The 21,229-nt window shown below is 67.6% G+C and overlaps 1 protein-coding gene across 1 annotated transcript; it reads right to left on the reverse strand.

Moving 5' to 3' along the window:
- Positions 1 to 604: 604 nt before the first annotated feature.
- On the reverse strand, positions 605 to 21,194 carry XAB2 (XPA binding protein 2). The gene is made up of 19 exons (XM_074895339.1): positions 21,011 to 21,194; positions 19,770 to 19,918; positions 19,048 to 19,171; positions 17,863 to 18,060; positions 15,934 to 16,068; positions 14,339 to 14,503; positions 12,887 to 13,031; positions 10,898 to 11,049; positions 10,001 to 10,120; positions 8,612 to 8,743; positions 8,224 to 8,355; positions 6,928 to 7,041; positions 5,814 to 5,976; positions 4,885 to 5,075; positions 3,787 to 3,909; positions 2,571 to 2,742; positions 1,766 to 1,892; positions 1,025 to 1,116; positions 605 to 735 (listed from the first exon to the last, which is right to left on the reverse strand). The coding sequence occupies exons 1-19, from the start codon at positions 21,182 to 21,184 to the stop codon at positions 674 to 676; spliced, it is 2,670 nt and encodes an 889-aa protein (XP_074751440.1). The 5' UTR covers positions 21,185 to 21,194; the 3' UTR covers positions 605 to 673.
- Between the last annotated feature and the right edge of the window lie 35 nt (positions 21,195 to 21,229).

Here is a 21,229-nt window from a genome sequence, read left to right on the forward strand (position 1 = left end):
GGGGGGTGTAATGTGTCCCCCCCCCACTTTGGTGCCACATCGCAGCTGGAGGTGACATTGGGGACACGGGGCGGAGGGGGGGGGACACACACGGTTAATGGGTGCCCCCCCCCAGTGTCACACACACGCGCCCCCCCCCCCCTAAAGTCACATAAGGGGGTTGGGGACAGGGTGACACATTGGGGGGGGGGGGACACACACGAGCCCCCAGGGACTGTGTGTGTCCCCCCCCCTCAGTGTCCCCGTGGTGCTGCTGGCTCTGCCCCCCCCCCCCCCAAAAAAAAAAAAAAAAAAAAAAAAATTTAGGGATGGGGGGGTCGTGACCCCTGTATATTGGGGGGGGGGTGTCTGTGGGGGGGTCGCTGGTGTTTGGGGTGGGGGGGCGGGGGTTGTCCCCCCCCCCTCGCAGTGTCGTTGTCACTTAATAAAGTAACTTAAAGGTGCCTGGGGGGGTCCTTTGGGGGGGGGGGGGGGGTGGGATATGGGTGCTGCTGTCCCTGTGGCAAGGGGGGGGGGGTGTCTGGGTGCCCCCCCTCGGGTGCGTGTTCCCCCCCCCACCCCATGTCCCCCCCCAAAAACCAACGGGGCCCCCCAGGTGTGTTGTAAAAAATGGGTTTATTAGGGGGGGGGGGGGGGGGGTTCGTGGTGTCGGGGGGGGGCCCGGGGGGGGGTTTCAGTCGTCCTTGAGGCCCCCGAAGACGGAGGAGGGCACCCGCTTCTGCTCCAGCTGCACCTCTGAAGAGGGGGGGGGGGGGGGGGGAAGGGGGGGGTGTCAGGCACCCTCAAACTTGGGGGTACCCCCACACTGCCCCCCCCCCCACCACAACCCCCCCTCAACAAAAACATGGAGTTTTTGGGGGGGGGGGGGGGCATGTCCCCTCCCTGGGCTTCACCCTCCCCCTGTCCCCAGCCCAAACCTTGGGGGCCCCCCCGTGGGTGTGTGTGGCCCCCCCCACGCCCCTGTGGCCCCCCCTGGTGTGTGTGTGTGTCCCCCCCCCGTGTGTGTGTCCCCCCCCCTCGATACCGTCGGGTTCGGGCTCGTCCTCGTCCCCCAGGTCGATCTCGTCGGGGTTCCCCTGGGCCAGCGCGGCCAGCGCCTCCCGCGAGCCCTCGGCCCTGAAACAGCCCCCCCCGTCAGCACCCATGGGTGGGGGGGGCACCCATGGCAGGGGGGGGGCACCCGGGGTGAGGGGGGCACCCACAAGTCGCGGGGGGGGGGGGGGGGCTGTTGAGGGAGGTGGCAGCACCCGTGGGATTTGGGGAAGGGGGGACACGGGGGGTGACAGCAGCCAAGGGAGGGGACTTTGCTTGGGGGGGACACACACACACACGACACCCCGGGGGGGGGGCCCAGGGAGGTGACAGCCCCCCCCCGCCCCCCATGACAGCGAGGACATTGTCCCAATATGGGAGGGGGGGGGGGGGACACACACAGGGGTGACCCTGGGCAGGATGAGGGTGGCCCCAGGTCGGTGACAGGGGGACAGTCCCTGCGTGACCCCTGCGGGGGTTGGGGGGGGGGGCAGGAGTGACCGGGGGGGGGCAGGAGTGACCGGGGGGGGGGCACACACACAGGGGTGGCCCCCACGGTGTTGGGACACACACACACACACACACACACACAAAAATTCCCCCCCCCCAGCCATGGAGGTGACACCACCCCCCTGAGGCCAGAAGCGGTGGGGTGGGGTGGGGGGGACCCCACGGAGGGGATGGGGGGCCCGGGGGGGTCCCGGGGGGGTCCCGGGGGGGGGTCACTCCCCACCTGACGAAGAGGACCTTGTCCTTGGGGCGGGGCCCGTCCCGCTGCGCCTCGGCCGCCAGCTGCTCCGCCCGCTGCTCCAGCAGCTTCATGTCGTCCAGGGAGCTCTGCCCCGGGGCCAGGTCCGACACTGCGGGGGGGGACACGGGGGGGGCACGGACACGGCGCGGGGGACACACCGATGACGTGGTGGACACAGGGGACACCAACACGGGGGGAGGACACGGACACGAGGGGACACGAGGGGACACAGAGACACGGGGGTACCTCAGGGGGGGCTCTTCCTGCCAGGGGCACCCATGGGTGCTCCCTGTGTGTCCCCCCCCCCATTCCTGGGGGGCTCCTTGGTGCCCCCCCCCCACCCCCTGGTACCCATGGGGGCTCCGCCCCACACATGTGATAGCCCCCCAGCACCCCTGGGAGCTCCCCACACCCCCCCAGCCGCCCCCCAGCACCCCTGGGTGCTCCCCACACCCCCCCAGCCGCCCCCCAGCACCCCTGGGAGCTCCCCACACCCCCCCAGCCGCCCCCCAGCACCCCTGGGTGCTCCCCACACCCCCCCAGCCGCCCCCCAGCACCCCTGGGAGCTCCCCACACCCCCCCAGCCGCCCCCCAGCACCCCTGGGTGCTCCCCACACCCCCCCAGCCGCCCCCCAGCACCCCTGGGTGCTCCCCACACCCCCTCAGCCGCCCCCCAGCACCCCTGGGAGCTCCCCACACCCCCCCAGCCGCCCCCCAGCACCCCTGGGAGCTCCCCACACCCCCCCAGCCGCCCCCCAGCACCCATGGGTGCCCCCGCGGCGCTGACCGGTGCCGGTGGCGTTGCTGTAGACCTTGAGCATCTGGGAGGCCATGAAGTTGACCTGGGTGTTGTAGGTGGCCTGGACGCTGCGCTTGATGCGCAGCAGCTCCCGGATCGTGTCCTCGTTCCCGTGGCGGATCTCAAAGTCCTTCCAGGTCTGCCAGAAGGTGGCCGTGATCTGGGGGGGGGGACACAGACGGTGACGGGGGGGACACCCCAACCATTTGGGGACACCCCATCGGCCTGGGGAGACCTTAGGAGACCAGGGACAGTCTGGCACTGGGCACCCTTGGGACAGCCCATGGCCTTGGGGACAGTCTGGCACTGGGGACCCCATGGCCTTTGGGGCACCCCATGACCCTGGGGACAGCCCATGACACTGGGGACATCTGGCACTGGACACCCCATGGCCTTGGGGACAACCCATGGCCTTGGGGACAGTCTGGCACTGGGGACCCCATGGCCTCGGGGACACCCCATGGCCTCGGGGACACCTGGCACTGGACACCCCATGGCCTTGGGGACAACCCATGGCCTTGGGGACAGTCTGGCACTGGGGACCCCATGGCCTCGGGGACACCCCATGGCCTTGGGGACACCTGGCACTGGACACCCCATGGCCTTGGGGACAACCCATGGCCTTGGGGACATCTGGCACTGGACACCCCATGGCTTTGAGGACAACCCATGACCTTGGGGACAGTCTGGCACTAGGCACCCTGTGTGTGAACTTGGGGACATCCAATGACCTTGGGGACATCCTGGCACTGGGTACCCCATGATCTTGGTGACACCCCATGGCTCTGAGAACATTCTATGGCCTTGGGGACACCTTATGACATTGGGGACATTCTGACACTGGACACCCCATGGACCTGGGGACACCCCACAGACCTTGGGGACACCCCACAGACCTTGGGGACAGCCTGGCATAAGTGACCCATGTGGCCTTGGGGACATCCTGGTACTGGGCACCCCATGCCCTTGGGGACACCCCTCCCGCCACCCTTGGGTGCCCCCACTCCCCCCTTGGGTACCCCACTGGCTACCCCCCGGCTCTGATGGATGCCCCCCCCTCTGACCCACTGGGTGCCTGCCGCCCACCGTGGATGCTCCTCCCGCACCCCCGGGTGCCCCCCCAGCCCTGGGTGCCCCCCCCACCCCCGGGTGCCCCCCCCCACCCCCGGGTGCCCCCCCCCACCCCTGGGTGCCCCCGGCTCACGCGGGGGTCGCAGATCTGGGAGCAGTAGGTGTAGATGGCGCGGGCCCGGTCCACCTCCCCCAGCTTGCACTCCATGTCGGCGAAGCGCAGGCAGAGCTCCCGCGCCGCGTCGTCCCCCAGCACCTGCCGGGGACAGCGCCCGGAATTGGGGACAGCGGCGCCCATCGGGGACAGCGGCGCCCGGAATTGGGGACAGCGGCGCCCGGAATTGGGGATGACAGCACCCATGGGGGACAGCAGTGCCCAAAATTGGGGACAGCAGCACCCAAGGGGTGACATCACACCACACCCACCCTGTGTCCCCCCACAACCCCTTGTCCCCACCGTGCTCCATGTCCCCATGCTGTCCCCATGGTGTCCCTGTGCCCCCCATGTCCCACGTCCCCATGCCCACACTGTGCCCCATGTCCCTGTGCCCCGCCATGTCCCCAGGGTGTCCCCATGTCCCTGTGCCCCATGTGCCCACCACATCCCATGTCCCCATGCCCATACTGTGCCCCGTGTCCCCATGCTGTCCCCATGTCCCTGTGCCCCGCCATGTCCCCACCACGTCCCATGTCCCCCACCGTACCCCATGTCCCCATGCTGTCCCCATGTCCCAATGTCCCCATGCCCACACCGTGCCCCTTATCCTCATGCTGTCCCCATGTCCCTGTGCCCCCCATGTCCCCACCATGTCCCCACCATGTCCCATGTCCCCACCATGTCCCATGTCCCCATGCCCACATGCTGTCCCCATGTCCCTGTGCCCCCCCATGTCCTATGTCCCCATGCCCACACTGTGCCCCGTGTCCTCATGCTGTCCCCATGTCCCTGTGCCCCCCATGTCCCCCCCATGTCCCATGTCCCCATGCCCACATGCTGTCCCCATGTCCCTGTGCCCCCCACGTCCCCACCACGTCCCATATCCCCATGTCCCCATGCTGTCCCCATGTCCCTGCGCCCCCCCGTGTCCCACATCCCCACATCCCAACATCCCCCCCATGTCCCCATGGCGTCCCCATGTCCCCACACCACACCCCCTTCCCCTCCTCCCCTCCCAGCTCGTTGTCCCCATCCCCTCCCCTCCTCCCCAGCAGTGTCCCCAAACGTCCCCACCTCGATGGCTTTCTGGTAGATGGGGCGGGTGTGGGTGACGCCGTAGAGCTCGGCGGCGCGTTTGATGTAGATGTTGAACATGTCCCGCTGCTGGGCCGGCAGCACGGCGCGCGTGGCTCGCTCGTACACGGCCATGGCGTGGCGGGCCAGCCCGAACTCCTCCTCCAGCCGGGCGTAGAGCAGGAAGATGGCTGCGGCACCCACAGCACCCCTCAGCACCCCGCCCCGCCCGGGGGGGGCTGCCGCTGCGCCCACAACGAGGGGCTGGGGGGGGGGGGGGGGGGGGGGCTGGTGTGCGCGGCAAGGGGAACTAGGGGTGCTGGGGGTGCCCAGGGGTGCCCCCAGGGGTGCTGGGGGACCTGATAGATACACACGGGGGTGCCCAGGGGTGTTGGGGGACCCCAATATGCACCCAAGGGTGCTGGGGGACCTGATAGATACACACGGGGGTGCCCAGGGGTGCTGGGGGACCCCAACATGCACCCAAGGGTGCTGGGGGACCTGATAGATACACACGGGGGTGCCCAGGGGTGCTGGGGGACCCCAACATGCACCCAAGGGTGCTGGGGGACCTGATAGATACACACAGGGGTGCCCAGGGGTGCTGGGGGACCCCAACATGCACCCAGGGGTGCTGGGGGACCTGACAGATACACACGGGGGTGCCCAGGGGTGCTGGGGGCTCCAATGCACACCCAAGGGTGCTGGGGGGCCTGACATGCCCCCAGGGGGGTGCCCCAGGGGTGCTGGGCATGGTGGGTGGTTGGGTGCTCCCCCATGGGCATCCAGCCTGCACACACCCCCCCCCAACACCCCACAACCACCCCAACACCCCTGAGAGCCCCCCAACCACCCCAACACCCACCCCAACACCCCTACAACCACCCCAACACCCTTGAGAGCCCCCCAACCACCCCCCCGGCCCTTACTCTTGGCGTATTTTGGGGGGCAGCCGTCCAGCGCCTGCTCGAAGAGGTCACGCGCCCGCTCCAGCTTGCGCCCGCCGTAGCGGGTGACAAACTTGCTGAGGTAGGTGTGCCAGATGTCCGCCACGTTGGGCCACCGGAACAGCGCGATGCCCCGCTCGTAGGCCTGGGGACATCCGTGGGGACACCGCTGTCACCCCCCTGCTGTCACCCTCCCGCCGGCACCCCCCAGCCCTGCCATGAGGAACCCCAGGGCTGGCCCATGGTGGGGTGACTGTGGAGTCCCCAACACTTTCCTTGGCCATGGGATGTCCCCAAGGTGTCCCCAACAACCTTCTCACCTACAAGGACCCCACAGTGTCGCCCGGTGTCCCCAACAACCTTCCTGGCCACATGGTGCTCAAGGTGTCCCCAACACCCTTCCCCACAGTGACTCTGACACCCTCCTTGACCATGGGATGTGCCCAAGGTGTCCCCAACAACATTTTCACCTACAGGGTCCCCACAGTGTCACCCAATGTCCCTAACACCCTCCCTGCAGTGGTCCTGACACCCTCCTTGACCACAGAGTGCTCAAGGTGTCCTCAACACCCTCCCTACAGTGACCTTGACACCTGTCCCTGTGGTGTCCCCAACACCCTCCTCATGGTGACCCTGACACCCTTCTTGGCCATGGGATGTCCCCGAAGTGTCCCCAACACCCTTCCTGGCCACAGAGTGCTCAAGGTGTCCCCAACACCCTCCCTACAGTGACCTTGACACCTGTCCCTGGAGTGTCCCCAACACCCTCCCCCTGGTGACACCGACACTCTGACACCCTTCTTGACCATGGAACGTCCCCGAGGTGTCCCCAACACCACCTTCACCTACACGGTCCCCACAGTGTCACCCAGTGTCCCCAACACCCTCCCTGCAGTGACCCTGACACCCTTCCTGGCCACAGAGAGACCCTGAAACCCTCCTTACAGTGTCCCCAACAGCCTTCCTGGTTGCAGGGTCACCACAGTGTCCCCAACACCCCTCCCCAGTCACAGGGTGCCCCTGGGGTGTCCCCAACACCCTCCCCCACTGTCAGGGTGTCCCCAACAGCCCCCCCTCCCGGTGTTGGGGCACCCACCTTGAAGCTCTCCTCGAAGTAACCGTGTTCCTCCAGGAAGAGCCCGTAGTTGATGACGATCTGGGGGGTGGCGATGCGCAGGTCCAGGATGCGGTCGTACACTGCCTTGGTGGACTGGGGGGGCGCGGGGGGGTCAGCACCCGGCATCCCCGGGGGACAGTGGGGTGTCAGGAACCAGGGGAGAGGAGATAGGGGGGTCCAGATAGGACAGAGGGTGTCAAGGGGTGAGGGGAACAGGATGGGAGGGTCCAGAGGGGATATGGGGGTGTCAGGGGGCAAGAGGAAGGGGATGGGGGGGTCCAGAGGAGATATGGGGGCGTCAAGGAGAGAGGGGAAGGGGATGGGGGTGTCCAGAGGGGATATGGGGGTGTCAAGGGGGAAGAGGAAGGGGATGGGGGGGTCCAGAGGGGATATGGGGGTGTCAAGGGGCAAGAGGAAGGGGATGGGGGGGTTCAGAGAAGATATGGGGGTGTCAAGGGAGAAGAGGAAGGGGATGGGGGGGTTCAGAGGGGATATGGGGGTGTCAAGGGGCAAGAGGAAGGGGATGGGGGGGTCCAGAGAGGGTCCGAAAAGAATAAGGGGGGTACTGGGGGGGGACATGGGGGCACCCAGAGCGTTTGGGGAGCACCCAGCAACAGTGGGGGGTGCTGGGGTATCAGGGGGGCACCCGGAGGGGCAGAGGGGTGCCAAAGGATCCCAGGAAGTTGTGGGGCACCCAGATGGGATGGGGGGGGGGCACCCCCAAGAGGATCTGGGTGCCCCCCATCTCCACTGGAGGGGCCAGGTGAGCACCAAGGGACCCACATGGGTCAGGGGGTGGGAAGCCAAAGGGGCACCCACAGAAGCCCTGAGAAGATGTTGGGGTGCAAGGGGGGGGGGGCACCCACGACTGGGGGGGCACAGGGAGGGACCTGGGGGGGCACCCAGTGGGGCTGGGAAGGGTGGGGAAGCCGAAAGGGCACCCAAAGAATTCAAGAGAGATGTTGGGGTGCAAAAAGGGGGCACCCAGTGGGGTCAGGAAGGGCGGGGAAGCCAAAGGGACACCCACAGAGATCAGGAGAGATATTGGGGTGCAAAGAGGGGGGCACCCACAACTGGGGGGGGGCACAAAGAACGATCTGGGGGGCGCCCAGTGGGGCCAGGAAGCCAAAGGGGTACCCAGAGAACCCAAGAGAGATGTTGGGGTGCAAAGGGGGGGGCACCCCACAACTGGAGGGGTGCAGGGAGGGACCCCACAGCGGGTTTGGGGGTGCTGGGGGGGGGGCACGGGGAGGCGGGGGGGGGGGTGTCACCCACCTGGAAGGTGCCCAAACTCTCCTCCAGGTCGGCCAACATGGACCAGACCTTGAGGGACTTGTAGAGACGGTTCTGGACGGGCTCCGTGGAGTCAAAGTACTCGGCCCTCTTGGCTGGCAGCGCCGTGGCTTTCTGGGGGGGCCGTGGGGGGACACAGAGGGGTGTCACCAGTGTCCCCAAAGTCCCCACACGCCCCCCCCCAGCGTCATTTCCGGAGCCGAACACCCCGTTACAACACCCAGGCGGTGGTTTTGGGGTGGCTGTTTGCTGTAGCACCCACACACCCCCCGCCCTCCAAATCTTTTCCGTGAGGGGGGTCCCCAGGTGTGTGGGGGGGGTCCCCAGGTGTGTGGGGGGGTCCCGTGTCGCCCCCCCCCGCCCCACGCACCCGGAGGATGCGCAGCGCCTCGTCGTAGTTCTCGTGGCGCAGCTCCATCTCCCCGAACTCGCACCAGATGGCGGCCAGGTCCTCCACCTGCCGGAACCGCACCCGCGTGGCCTTGGTCAGGATGGTGCGGGCCTGGGGACACAGGGGACACTCAGGGGGGGCACAGGGGACACTCAGGGGGGGCACAGGGGACACTCAGGGGGGGCACAGGGGACACTCAGGGGGGGCACAGGGGACACTCAGGGGGGGCAGGAGGGGTTTGGGGGCACAGGGGACACTCAGAGAGAGTAAGCAGGGTTTGGGGACACAGGGGACACTCGGGGGGGCACAGGGGACACTCAGAGAGAGTAAGCAAGGTTTGGGGACACAGGGGACACTCGGGGGGGCACAGGGGACACTCAGAGAGTAAGCAGGGTTTGGGGACACAGGAGACACTCAGGGGGGCACAGGGGACACTCAGGGGGGGCAGGAGGGGTTTGGGGACACAGGGGACACTCAGGGGGGGCACAGGGGACACTCAGAGAGAGTAAGCAGGGTTTGGGGACACAGGAGACACTCAGGGGGGGCACAGGGGACACTCAGAGAGAGTAAGCAGGGTTTGGGGACACAGGGGACACTCAGGGGGGCACAGGGGACACTCAGAGAGAGTAAGCAGGGTTTGAGGACACAGGGGACACTCAGGGGGGGCAGGAGGGGTTTGGGGACACAGGGGACACTCAGGGGGGGCACAGGGGACACTCAGAGAGAGTAAGCAGGGTTTGGGGACACAGGGGACACTCAGGGGGGCACAGGGGACACTCAGGGGGGGCAGGAGGGGTTTGGGGACACAGGGGACACTCGGGGACACAGGGAACACTCAGAAAGAGTAAGCAGGGTTTGGGGACACAGGAGACACTCAGTGGGACACAGGGGACACCCAGGGGGGGCAGGAGGGGTTTGGGGACACAGGGGACAGAGAGAGTAAGCAGGGTTTGGGGACACAGGGGACACTCAGAGAGAGTAAGCAGGGTTTGGGGACACAGGGGACACTCAGGGGGGGCAGGAGGGGTTTGGGGACACAGGGGACACTCAAGGGGGGCACAGGGGACACTCGTGGGGGCAGAAGGGGTTTGGGGACACAGGGGACACTCAGGAGGAGCACAGAAGACACGTGGGGGACAAGCGGGGTTTGGGGGGACACTCGGGGGGGCACAGGGGACATGGGGGGGGGGGGGGCCAGGTGGGACACTCAGACTTTAGGGGGACACAAGGGACAGACGAGACTTGAGGGAGCACAGAGAGGATTTGAGAACACCACCAGGGGACAGTCAGGGTCGGGGGGACAGTCAGGGTCGGGGGGACACGGGGGGGTTTGGGGGGGCCCCTGGGGACAAGGGGGTCCCCGCTCACGTCGTCCAGCTGCCCGTTGTCCTCGTAGAAGCGAGCGAAGGCCACCCAGAGCCCGTGCGGCCGCCCCGTCGCCTTGAAGGGGTCCACGGTGCGCACGGCCTCCGTGTAGGTGTTGATGATCTGGGGACGCGTTGGGGACACGTTGGGGACACCGCCGGACCCCCACAAGTTCCCTGGATGTGTCATGCGCCACCCCCCCCCCGCCATGAACCCCTGTGTCCCCACACATCCCCCCCACACCTGCCCTGGAGTGTCTATGTCAGGGGTGTGTCCCCATGTCCCCCCCCCTTGTCCCCACGTCCACCCCAGTGTCCCCAGATACGCTGCCCAGTGTCCCCAGTGTCCCCCTACACCCCGCCCAGTGTCCCCAGTGTCCCCCTACACCCCGCCCAGTGTCCCCAAGTGTCACCTACACCCACTCTGCTGTCCCCTGGAGCCATCTCACACACGCCCCGGTGTCCCCAGGCGTCCCCCACACCCGCCCCGGTGTCCCCCACACCCACCCCGGTGTCCCCAGGCGTCCCCCAAACCCGCCCCAGTGTCCCCCAAACCCGCCCCGGTGTCCCCAGGCGTCCCCCAAACCCGCCCCGGTGTCCCCAGGCGTCCCCCACACCCGCCCCGGTGTCCCCAGGCGTCCCCCACACCCGCCCCGGTGTCCCCCCACTGTCCTCCACTCCGTGTCCCCCCACACTATCCCCCCCCGCAGTGTCCCCCATTCTATGTCCCCCTCCCCACGTCACCCCCCACACCGTCCCCTATTCCACGTCCCCCCCGCAACGTCCCCACCAGTGTGTCCCCCACCCCGTGCCCCCCCCCCCAGCACTGTCCCTTGCTCCGTGCCTCCCCCACCCCACAGTGTGCGTGTCCCCAGCACTGTGTCCCCCCCCGCGCCCCCACCTGCTGGGGGTTCCCGCGGTAGAGCTGGACGCGCTTGTGCCACTCGTGGACGTTGTGGGGGTTCTGGCGCAGCAGGACGCTGTTCAGCAGCACCGGCCGCCGCCACATCAGGCGCTCGAAGCGCGCCAGGCGCAGCTCCAGCTCCACCGCCTCTGCGCGGGGGGGTCAGCGCGCCCCGAAACTGCCCCCCGGGGGGAGCGGGGCGCCCCGAAAACGACCCCCGGGGGAGCAGGGCGCCCCGAAAACGACCCCCGGGGGGAGCGGGGCAGGGCCAGGGCATCCCAAAACCGTCACGGGGGTGAGGGCACCCCAAAACCACCCCCCGGGGGAGCGGGGCACCCCAAAACCACCCCCCGGGGGAGCAGGGCACCCCAAAACCGACCCCCGGGGCGGTCAGCACGCCCCGAAACTGACCCGCAGGGGAGCAGGGCAGGGTCAGGGCATCCCAAAACCGTCACGGGGGTGAGGGCACCCCAAAACCACCCCCTGGGGGAGCAGGGCGCCCCGAAAACGACCCCCGGGGGGAGCAGGGCAGGGCCAGGGCATCCCAAAACCGTCACGGGGGTGAGGGCACCCCAAAACCACCCCCTGGGGGAGCAGGGCGCCCCGAAAACGACCCCCGGGGGGAGCGGGGCAGGGCCAGGGCATCCCAAAACCGTCACGGGGGTGAGGGCACCCCAAAACCACCCCCCGGGGGAGCGGGGCGCCCCGAAACCGACCCCCGGGGGAGCGGGGCAGGGGCAGGGCACCCCAAAACCACCCCCCGGGGGAGCAGGGCACCCCGAAACCGACCCGCGGGGCGGTCAGCACGCCCCGAAACTGACCCGCGGGGGAGCAGGGCAGGGTCAGGGCATCCCAAAACCGTCACGGGAGCGGGGCGCCCCGAAACCGACCCCCCGGGGGAGCGGGGCAGGGTCAGGGCATCCCAAAACCGTCACAGGGGTGAGGGCACCCCAAAACCACCCCCCGGGGGAGCAGAGGGGGTCAGGGCACCCCAAAACCAACCCCCGGGGGAGCAGGGCACCCCGAAAACAACCCCCCAGGGGAGCGGGGGGTGTCAGGGCACCCCAAAAAAATGCCCCTGGAGTCAAGACACCTCAAAACCTACCCCTTGTGGGGAGCAGGGGGATCAGAGTACCCCAAACTCACCCTTTTTTGCGGGAAACTGAGGCAGGGCACCCCCAAACTCACCCTTTTTTGCGGGAAACTGAGGCAGGGCACCCCCAAACTCACCCTTTTTTGCGGGAAACTGAGGCAGGGCACCCCCAAACTCACCCTTTTTTGCGGGAAACTGAGGCAGGGCACCCCCAAACTCACCCTTTTTTGCGGGAAACTGAGGCAGGGCACCCCCAAACTCACCCTTTTTTGAGGGAAACTGAGGCAGGGCACCCCCAAACTCACCCTTTTTTGCGGGAAACTGAGGCAGGGCACCCCCAAACTCACCCTTTTTTGCGGGAAACTGAGGCAGGGCACCCCCAAACTCACCCTTTTTTGCGGGAAACTGAGGCAGGGCACCCCCAAACTCACTCTTTTTTGAGGGAAACTGAGGCAGGGCACCCCCAAACTCACCCTTTTTTGCGGGAAACTGAGGCAGGGCACCCCCAAACTCACCCTTTTTTGCGGGAAACTGAGGCAGGGCACCCCCAAACTCACCCTTTTTTGCGGGAAACTGAGGCAGGGCACCCCCAAACTCACCCTTTTTTGCGGGAAACTGAGGCAGGGCACCCCCAAACTCACTCTTTTTTGAGGGAAACTGAGGCAGGGCACCCCCAAACTCACCCTTTTTTGAGGGAAACTGAGGCAGGGCACCCCCAAACTCACCCTTTTTTGAGGGAAACTGAGGCAGGGCACCCCCAAACTCACCCTTTTTTGAGGGAAACTGAGGCAGGGCACCCCCAAACTCACCCTTTTTTGAGGGAAACTGAGGCAGGGCACCCCCAAATTCCCCTTTTTTGATGGAAACCGAGGCAGGGCCCCCCCCAAACTCACCGTCCTCGTCGCGGCCCAGCTCGGCCGCCGTCTCCATCTTGGCGGCGATGACGCTCTCCTCGAACTGGGCGTAACTGTCGAACACCTGCGTGAAGTCTCGCACCGTCATCACCGTCTGCACGGCCTCCTCGTACACGTCCCGCGCCTGCGGGGACAGGGACAGAGCGCTGGGGGGGACACGGGGGGGGCAGAGCGCTGAGGGGGGGACACACATGGGCACAGAGCCCTGGGGGGGACACACACAGGGACAGAGCCTGACGGGTTGGGGTGGGGACGCGTGGGGACAGAGCCCGGGGTGGGGGACAGAGCACTGGGGGGGGGACGCAGGAACAGAGCACTGGGGGTGACAGGGACAGAGTGCTGTAGGGGGACACAGGGACACACAGGGATAGAGCAGGGGGACACGGGGACAGAGTGCTGGGGGGGGACACAGGGACAGAGACACGGGGACGGAGCCCGGGGGGGGACATGGAAATGGGAGAGGAGAAAGGGGACACAGGGATGGGAGGGGGGGGGACACGGGGACAGGGAGGACACAGGGGCGGTGGGGGGGACACGGGGATGGGGGAGAACAGACAAGGACAGCGGGGGGGACAGTGGGGACAGGGACAGGAGAGACATGGGGATGGCAGGGGGAGACACACGGGGTCAGGGGGGAGAATGGATGGGGACAAGGGGTGGGGGCAGTGGTGACACAGGTGGGACACAGTGCGGGGACAGGGAAGAGGAACAGGGGGACGATGGGGACACAAGCAGGGACAGTGGGGGAAGGTGGGGACAGGGACAGCAGGCTGGGGACAGGGACAGGGGAGTGACCAAGGCTGGAGCTCCCGGGGCAGGGGATGGGTCTGGGGGGACATGGGGACAAGGGGGTGGTGGCTCTGGGGTGACATGGGGACAAATAACAGGGGTGGCAGTGGCTCTAGGGACAGGAGACTGTGGTGGTGGCCCTGGGGTGACATGGGGACGGGTGACAGGGGTGGCAGTGGCTCTAGGGACAGGAGACTGGGGTGGTGGCCCTGGGGTGACATGGGGATGGGTGACAGGGGTGGCAGTGGCTCTGGGGACAGGGGACTGTGGTGGTGGCCCTGGGGTGACATGGGGATGGGTGACAGGGGTGGCTGTGAGGACATGGGGACAGTGAGGTGGTGGCCATGAGGTGACACAGAGACAGGGAAGGGGGGGTGACAATGGCTCTGGGGACAGGGGACTACAGTGGTTGCCCTGGGGTGACATGGGGACAGGGGTGGTGGCCCTGGGTGACACAGGGACAGGGAAGGGGAGTGGCTCTGGGGACAGGGGACCCAGGCAGTGGTGGCCCTTGGGTGGCCCCGGGGCCAGTAATCCCATCCCACAGTAGCCCTGGGAGCCAGGGCTGGGGGTGACGAAGGGATGACGAGAGGAGGGGAGGGGAGGGTGGTGACAGCAGGGGGGTGACAAGGGACATGTCACCTTCTCGAAGTGGCCGCTGCGGATGTAGCAGTCGGCCAGGGCGCCCCAGAGCCGGCCCAGCTGGTCGGTGAAGCGGGTGAGGCCCCCCCGGATGATGGCCCCCGCCTCCAGCGAGCGAACCCGCCCCGGGTGCTGCGCCAGCAGCTCGCACAGCTCCTGCCACAGCTTGGGGGGGGGGAAACGGGGGGGTCAGCACCCCCCTGGGAGCCCCAAAAATCTCCTAAGACCCCCAAACCCCCCCCTGAGACCCCCTGAAACCCCCACGCTGAAGTTGGTTAACAACCACCCCCCTCCTCAAAGTGATGCCCCCAGCACCCAGGGGTGCCCCCCCAGCCCCTCATCTCCCCTCAACCCCTCCCATTTCCCCCCCCCCCCCCCCCGAGCCCCTTTTCTGCTCCCTGGGTGCCCCCCAACATCCACTAGCCCCCCCCAGCACCCACAGGTGGCCCCCCAGAGCCCCTTTCCCCCACCCTGAGCTCCTTGGGTGCCCCCCAACATCCACTAGCCCCCCCTCCCAGCACCCACAGGTGGCCCCCCAGCACTCACAGGTGGCCCCCCAGAGCCCCTTTCCCACACCCTGAGCTCCCTGGGTGCCCCCCAACATCCACTAGCCCCCCCCCAGCACCCACAGGTGGCCCCCCAGCACCCACAGGTGGCCCCTAGAGCCCCTTTCCCCCACCCTGAGCTCCCTGGGTGCCCCCCAACATCCACTAGCCCCCCCCCCAGCACCCACAGGTGGCCCCCCAGCACCCACAGGTGGCCCCCAGAGCCCCTTTCCCCCACCCTGAGCTCCTTGGGTGCCCCCCAACATCCACTAGCCCCCCCCCAGCACCCACAGGTGGCCCCCCAGCACCCACAGGTGGCCCCCAGAGCCCCTTTCCCACACCCTGAGCTCCCTGGGTGCCCCCCAACATCCACTAGCCCCCCCCCAGCACCCACAGGTGGCCCCTAGAGCCCCTTTCCCCCACCCTGAGCTCCCTGGGTGCCCCCCAACATCCACTAGCCCCCCCCCGGCACCCACTAGCCCCCCCCGGCACCCACAGGTGGCCCCTAGAGCCCCTTTCCCCCACCCTGAGCTCCCTGGGTGCCCCCCAACATCCACTAGCCCCCCCCCAGCACCCACTAGCCCCCCCCCGGCACCCACTAGCCCCCCCCCGGCACCCACTAGCCCCCCCCCGGCACCCACTAGCCCCCACCCGGCACCCACTAGCCCCCACCCGGCACCCACAGGTGGCCCCCCAGCACCCACAGGTGGCCCCCAGAGCCCCTTTCCCCCACCCTGAGCTCCCTGGGTGCCCCCCAACATCCACTAGACCCCCCCCAGCACCCACTAGCCCCCACCCGGCACCCACTAGCCCCCACCCGGCACCCACTAGCCCCCACCCGGCACCCACAGGTGGCCCCTAGAGCCCCTTTCCCCCACCCTGAGCTCCCTGGGTGCTCCCCCAGCACCCACGCGCCTCTCCATAGCACCCAAGGGTGCCCCCCCAGCACCTCATCTCCCCTCAGCTCCTCCCACTGCCCGCCCCTCCAGCCCCTTTTCCACTCCCTGGGTGCCCCCCAGCACCCACAGGTGGCCCCCCCCCAGCACCCACCTGGTAATTGGACTTGCCCTCCTTGGAGACGAAGCGCTCGTCGTTAACGAGCCGGGCCAGGCGCACGGCGGCCTCGTCCAGGCGCCCCACGGAGCGCAGGTACGCCACGTACTCCTCCGCGCTCTCGGGGCTCAGCTGGGGAGGGGACACTCAGACCCTGTCCCCAACGGCCCCCGTGCTGTCCCCAGCCCTGTGGTGTCACCTCTGTCCCCAGAAAAACACCCAGCGCCACCGCTGTCCCCGCCCCGGGTCCCCTCTGTCCCCGTCACTTGTTTCTGCCACCTCTGCGCCCCCCCCCCGACCACTCCTGTCCCTGCTGTGTCCTTTTGTCCCTACTCGCTGTCCCTGCTGTCATCTCTGTCCTTGTTCTACCCCAGATGCCGCCACCACCCCAGGGTGACACTGGGCCGTGCCACCACCCTGAGCTGACATCACTGAGTATTCCACCCCCCCCCGCAGAGTGCCACCACCGGCTGCACACCCATCCTGGTGTGACACTGTGGGGTGCACCATCACCCTGGGGTGACATCAGGGTGTTTTCTACCACCCCAGGGTGCCACCCCCACCCTGAGGTGGCATCACGAGGTGTTCTACCCCCCCCAGGGTGCCACCACCAGCTCTGCCACCACCCCAGATGCCACCACTACTTGTGCCACCACCCCGAGGTGACGCTTCCAGGTGTGCCAGCACCCTGGGGTGACATCACGAGGTGTTCTAACCCCCCAGGGTGCCACCACCAGCTCTGCCACCACCCCAGATGCCACCACCACATGTGCCACCTCCATGGCTTGACACTTCCAGGTGTGCCACCACCATGGGGTAACGTCACCGAGTGTTCTACTGCTCCAGGGTGCCACCACCACCTATGCCACCACCCTGAGATGACACTGTGGGGTGCACCATCACTCTGGGGTGACATCACGGGGTGTTTTACCCCCCCCGGGGTGCCCCCACCAGCTATGTCACCACCTCAGATGCCACCACCATGGGGTGACACCACCCTAGGGTGTTCTATCTCCCTCAGGGTGCCACCACCGGCTGCACCCCCACCCTAAAATAATATTGTGGAGTGTTCCACCCCCCCGGGGTGCCACCACCAGCTCTGCCACCACCCTAGATGCCACCACCCTAAGATGACACTGCCAGGTGTGCCACCATCCTACGGTGACATCATGGGGTGTTCTATTCCCCCAGGGTGCCACCACCACCCCAGATGCCACCACCATGGGGTGACACCCCCCCGGGGTGACACCACCATGGGGTGTTCTATTCCCCCAGGGTGCCACCACCACCCCAGATGCCACCACCATGGAGTGACACGCCCCCGGGGTGACACCACCATGGGGTGTTCTATTCCCCCAGGGTGCCACCACCACCCCAGATGCCACCACCATGGAGTGACACCCCCCTGGGGTGTTCTATTCCCCCAGGGTGCCACCACCACCCCAGATGCCACCACCATGGAGTGACACGCCCCCGGGGTGACACCACCAGGGTGCCACCACCACCCCAGATGCCACCACCATGGAGTGACACGCCCCCGGGGTGACACCACCATGGGGTGTTCTATTCCCCCAGGGTGCCACCACCACCCCAGATGCCACCACCATGGAGTGACACCCCCCTGGGGTGTTCTATTCCCCCAGGGTGCCACCACCACCCCAGATGCCACCACCATGGAGTGACACCCCCCCGGGGTGACACCACCATGGAGTGTTCTATTCCCCCAGGGTGCCACCACCACCCCAGATGCCACCACCATGGGGCGACACCACTCTAGGGTGTTCTATCTCCCTCAGGGTGCCACCACCAGCTGCACCCCCACCCTAAAATAATATTGTAGAGTGTTCCGCCCCCCCAGGATGCCACCACCAGCTATGTCACCCCTCCCCTCTGGGTGTCACACCCCGCCCCGGGTGCCGGTGGTACCTTCAGGTAGCGGCGGTAGACGCGCACGGCGGTCTCGGGCAGGGGGTAGCGGCGCACGAACTGCAGGTACAGGGGCCAGATGCGGTGGTGCTGGGTGATGGGCAGCGCCCGCAGCGCCCGGTCGAAGGTGCGACGCGTCCGCGTGATCCGGCCCTGATCCACCAGGAACTGGCAGTAATCCAGCCAGATGCGGGGCATCTGTGGGGCACGGCGGGTTAGGGGGCTGCTGGGGGGGGGGGGGGGGGCGGGTTGGGGAGCTGGGGGAGGCTTGTAGGGGGAGCTATGGGGCTGGGGGGGAGTTATGGGGCTGGGGAGGGCTCCCGGGGGGAGTTGTTATGGGGCTGGAAGAGGGATTGTGGGGGAAGTTATGGGGCTGGAAGAGGGATTGTGGGGGGAGTTATGGGGCTGGGGAGGGCTCCCGGGGGGAGTTATGGGGTCGGGGAGGGCTCCCGGGGGGAGTTATGGGGCTGGGGAGGGCTCCCGGGGGGAGTTATGGGGTCGGGGAGGGCTCCCGGGGGGAGTTATGGGGTCGGGGAGGGCTCCCGGGGGGAGTTATGGGGTCGGGGAGGGCTCCCGGGGGGAGTTATGGGGTCGGGGAGGGCTCCCGGGGGGAGTTATGGGGCTGGGGAGGGCTCCCGGGGGGAGTTATGGGGCTGGGGAGGGCTCCCGGGGGGAGTTATGGGGTCGGGGAGGGCTCCCGGGGGGAGTTATGGGGTCGGGGAGGGCTCCCGGGGGGAGTTATGGGGCTGGAAGAGGGATTGTGGGGGGAGTTATGGGGCCGGGGAGGGCTCCCGGGGGGAGTTATGGGGCTGGAAGAGGGATTGTGGGGGGAGTTATGGGGCTGGGTAGGGCCCCTGGGGGGGTTATGGGGCCGGGGAATGTTTGGAGGGGGCGGTTATGGGGCTGGGAAGAGGCTGTGGGGGGAGTTATGGGGCTGAGGGATGTTTGGAAAAGCAGTTGTGGGGCTGGGAAGGGGTTGTGGGGGTCAGTTGTGGAGGTAGTTATGGGGCTGGGTCATGTTTGGGGGGGCAGTTGTGAGACTCCAGATCCCCCCCCAAACCCCCCATCCCCTCCCCAACCCCCTCACATCCCCTCCCTGGGTCCCCTCCAGCTGCCCCCTCCCTCCTCCTGTGGCCGGGTCGTGTCCCCCCCATGTCCCCCCCTGCCCCTGTGTCCCCCCCCCACCTTGTGCATGAAGACGAGCCCCCGCTCGTGGCAGGCGTTGGCCTCCTCGTAGGCCGGGTCCGTGGGGCAGCGCCCCTTGACCTGCTGCCGCCGCTGCCGCAGGTACTGGTACCACAGCTTGTAGCTGGGGACAGAGCCGTCACCTCCTGTCACCTCCCTGTCACCTCCCCATCACCCACCTGCCATCCCCGGGTCACCTGCCAGACATCACTGCCACCCCCTGTCACCTCCCCGCCACCCCTCTGTCACCGCCATCACCCCCTGTCACCTCCCTGTCACCCCCCAGCCACCGCTGCCACCCCTCTGTCACCGCCATCACCCCCTGTCACCTCCCGGTCACCCCCGTGTCACCCCCCAGCCACCGCTGCCACCCTTCTGTCACCCCCCCTGTCATTCTGTCACTCCCTGCCACCCCTCTGCCTCATGAAAGGACCCTGAAGGTCCCCATCAACCCCCCCACACGCTGTGAGGGGACACAGAAGGTCCCTGTCACCCCCCCACACACCTCCTGAGGGGACCCAGGATGTCCCTTGTCACCTATTTCCCTTCACAAAGGGACTTGGCGTGTCCCTGTCACACCCCACCCTATGGGTAACCCAGGATGTCCCCGTCCCCCCTCCTCACCATCCCCCTTAGCCTAGAAGGTCCCCCCGCACCCCCAAGTTGTCCCCTAGTCCCTGTCCCCCCCGTGGCTGTCCCCGTGTCCCCTCCCATGTCCCCACCTGCCCGGCAGCTCCCTCAGGGCACGTTCAAAGAGCAGGTTGAGGCGCTGGGGGGGCCCCCCCAGGCGGGCCTGGGCGTAGCGCAGCCAACACCGCACCGAGAAGGGGTTCCGCAGCAGCTCCTCCTCGTGCTGCACGTCCTCCTCCTCCTGGGGACAGCGGGGACACGGCGTGAGGGACACGGGGACACGGCGGGAGGGACAGAGCAGGGACGCAGGAGCAGCGGGGGAGACGTGAGGACAACAGGAGGGACACGGGGACAGCGAGAGGGACACCAGGACACGGCGGGAGGGACAGAGCAGGGACGCAGGAGCGGTGGGGGGACATGGGGACAGTAGAAGGGACATGGGGACAGCAGGAGGGATGGGGACACGGGGACGGCGAGAGGGACACCAGGACACGGTGGGAGGGACAGAGCAGGGACGCAGGAGCGGTGGGGGGACATGGGGACAGTAGAAGGGATTGGGGACACAAGAACAGTGCGAGGGGCATGGGGACAGCGAGAGGGACAGCAGGGACGCAGGAGCGGTGGGGGAGACATGGGGACAACAAAAGGGACATGGGGACAGCAGGAGGGATGGGGACACAGGGACAGCGAGAGGGACACCAGGACACGGCGGGAGGGACAGAGCAGGGACGCAGGAGTGGTGGGGGGACATGGGGACAGCAGGAGGGACATGGGGAAGGCAGGGGATGGTGGGATGGGGACATGGGGACAGAAAGGAGTGACATGGGGACAGCAACTAGGGACAGAGCAGGGACACAGGAGCGGTGGGGGGGACATGGGGACAGTAAAGTCAGGGGAAAATGGGGATGGTGGGAGGGATGGGGACAGAGGGACAGTGGGGGGGACAGCAGGGATGTGGGGACAGCGGGAGAGACTGGGGACATGGGGACAGCATGAGGCATAGGGACTGCGGGGACAGTATTACGGACAGTAGGAAGGATAGGGACACTGGGGACAGCGGGGACACTGTCAGGGATGGGGACACTGGGGACAGCGGGGACATCATGAGGGTTGGGGACGCCACTGAGGGATGGGGACAGGGAGTGGCGGGAACACCGGGCAGCGGGGACACTGGTGACAGGCCAGGGAGTGGCGGGGACAGCAGTGAGGGGACAGACAGCGGCGCGGACACCAGCGAGGGGACGGGGAGGGACAGGGGTGAGGGGACACGGACAGAACGCGACAACAGGAGGTGGCAGAAACGGGGACAGGGCCGGGATACGAGGGGACTCACGAAGCGCAGCTCGGGGCGCTCCGGGGCCGCTGCCAGTTGCTCCGGGGCCGCCGCCGGTTCCCCCGGGGCCGCCGCCGGTTCCTCCGGGGCCGCCGCCGGTTCCTCCGGGGCCGCCGCCAGCTCCTCTTGCTCCATCGGCTCCTCCCGCTCCGCCATCTCGGCCGCAGCCGCCATCTTCCCCCGCTCCGTCGGGCCTTAGTGACGCCACTTCCGGTCTCC

This window comes from Athene noctua, unplaced genomic scaffold, assembly GCF_965140245.1.
Source record: "Athene noctua unplaced genomic scaffold, bAthNoc1.hap1.1 HAP1_HAP1_scaffold_657, whole genome shotgun sequence".
NCBI classification, from domain to species: Eukaryota; Metazoa; Chordata; class Aves; order Strigiformes; family Strigidae; genus Athene; species Athene noctua.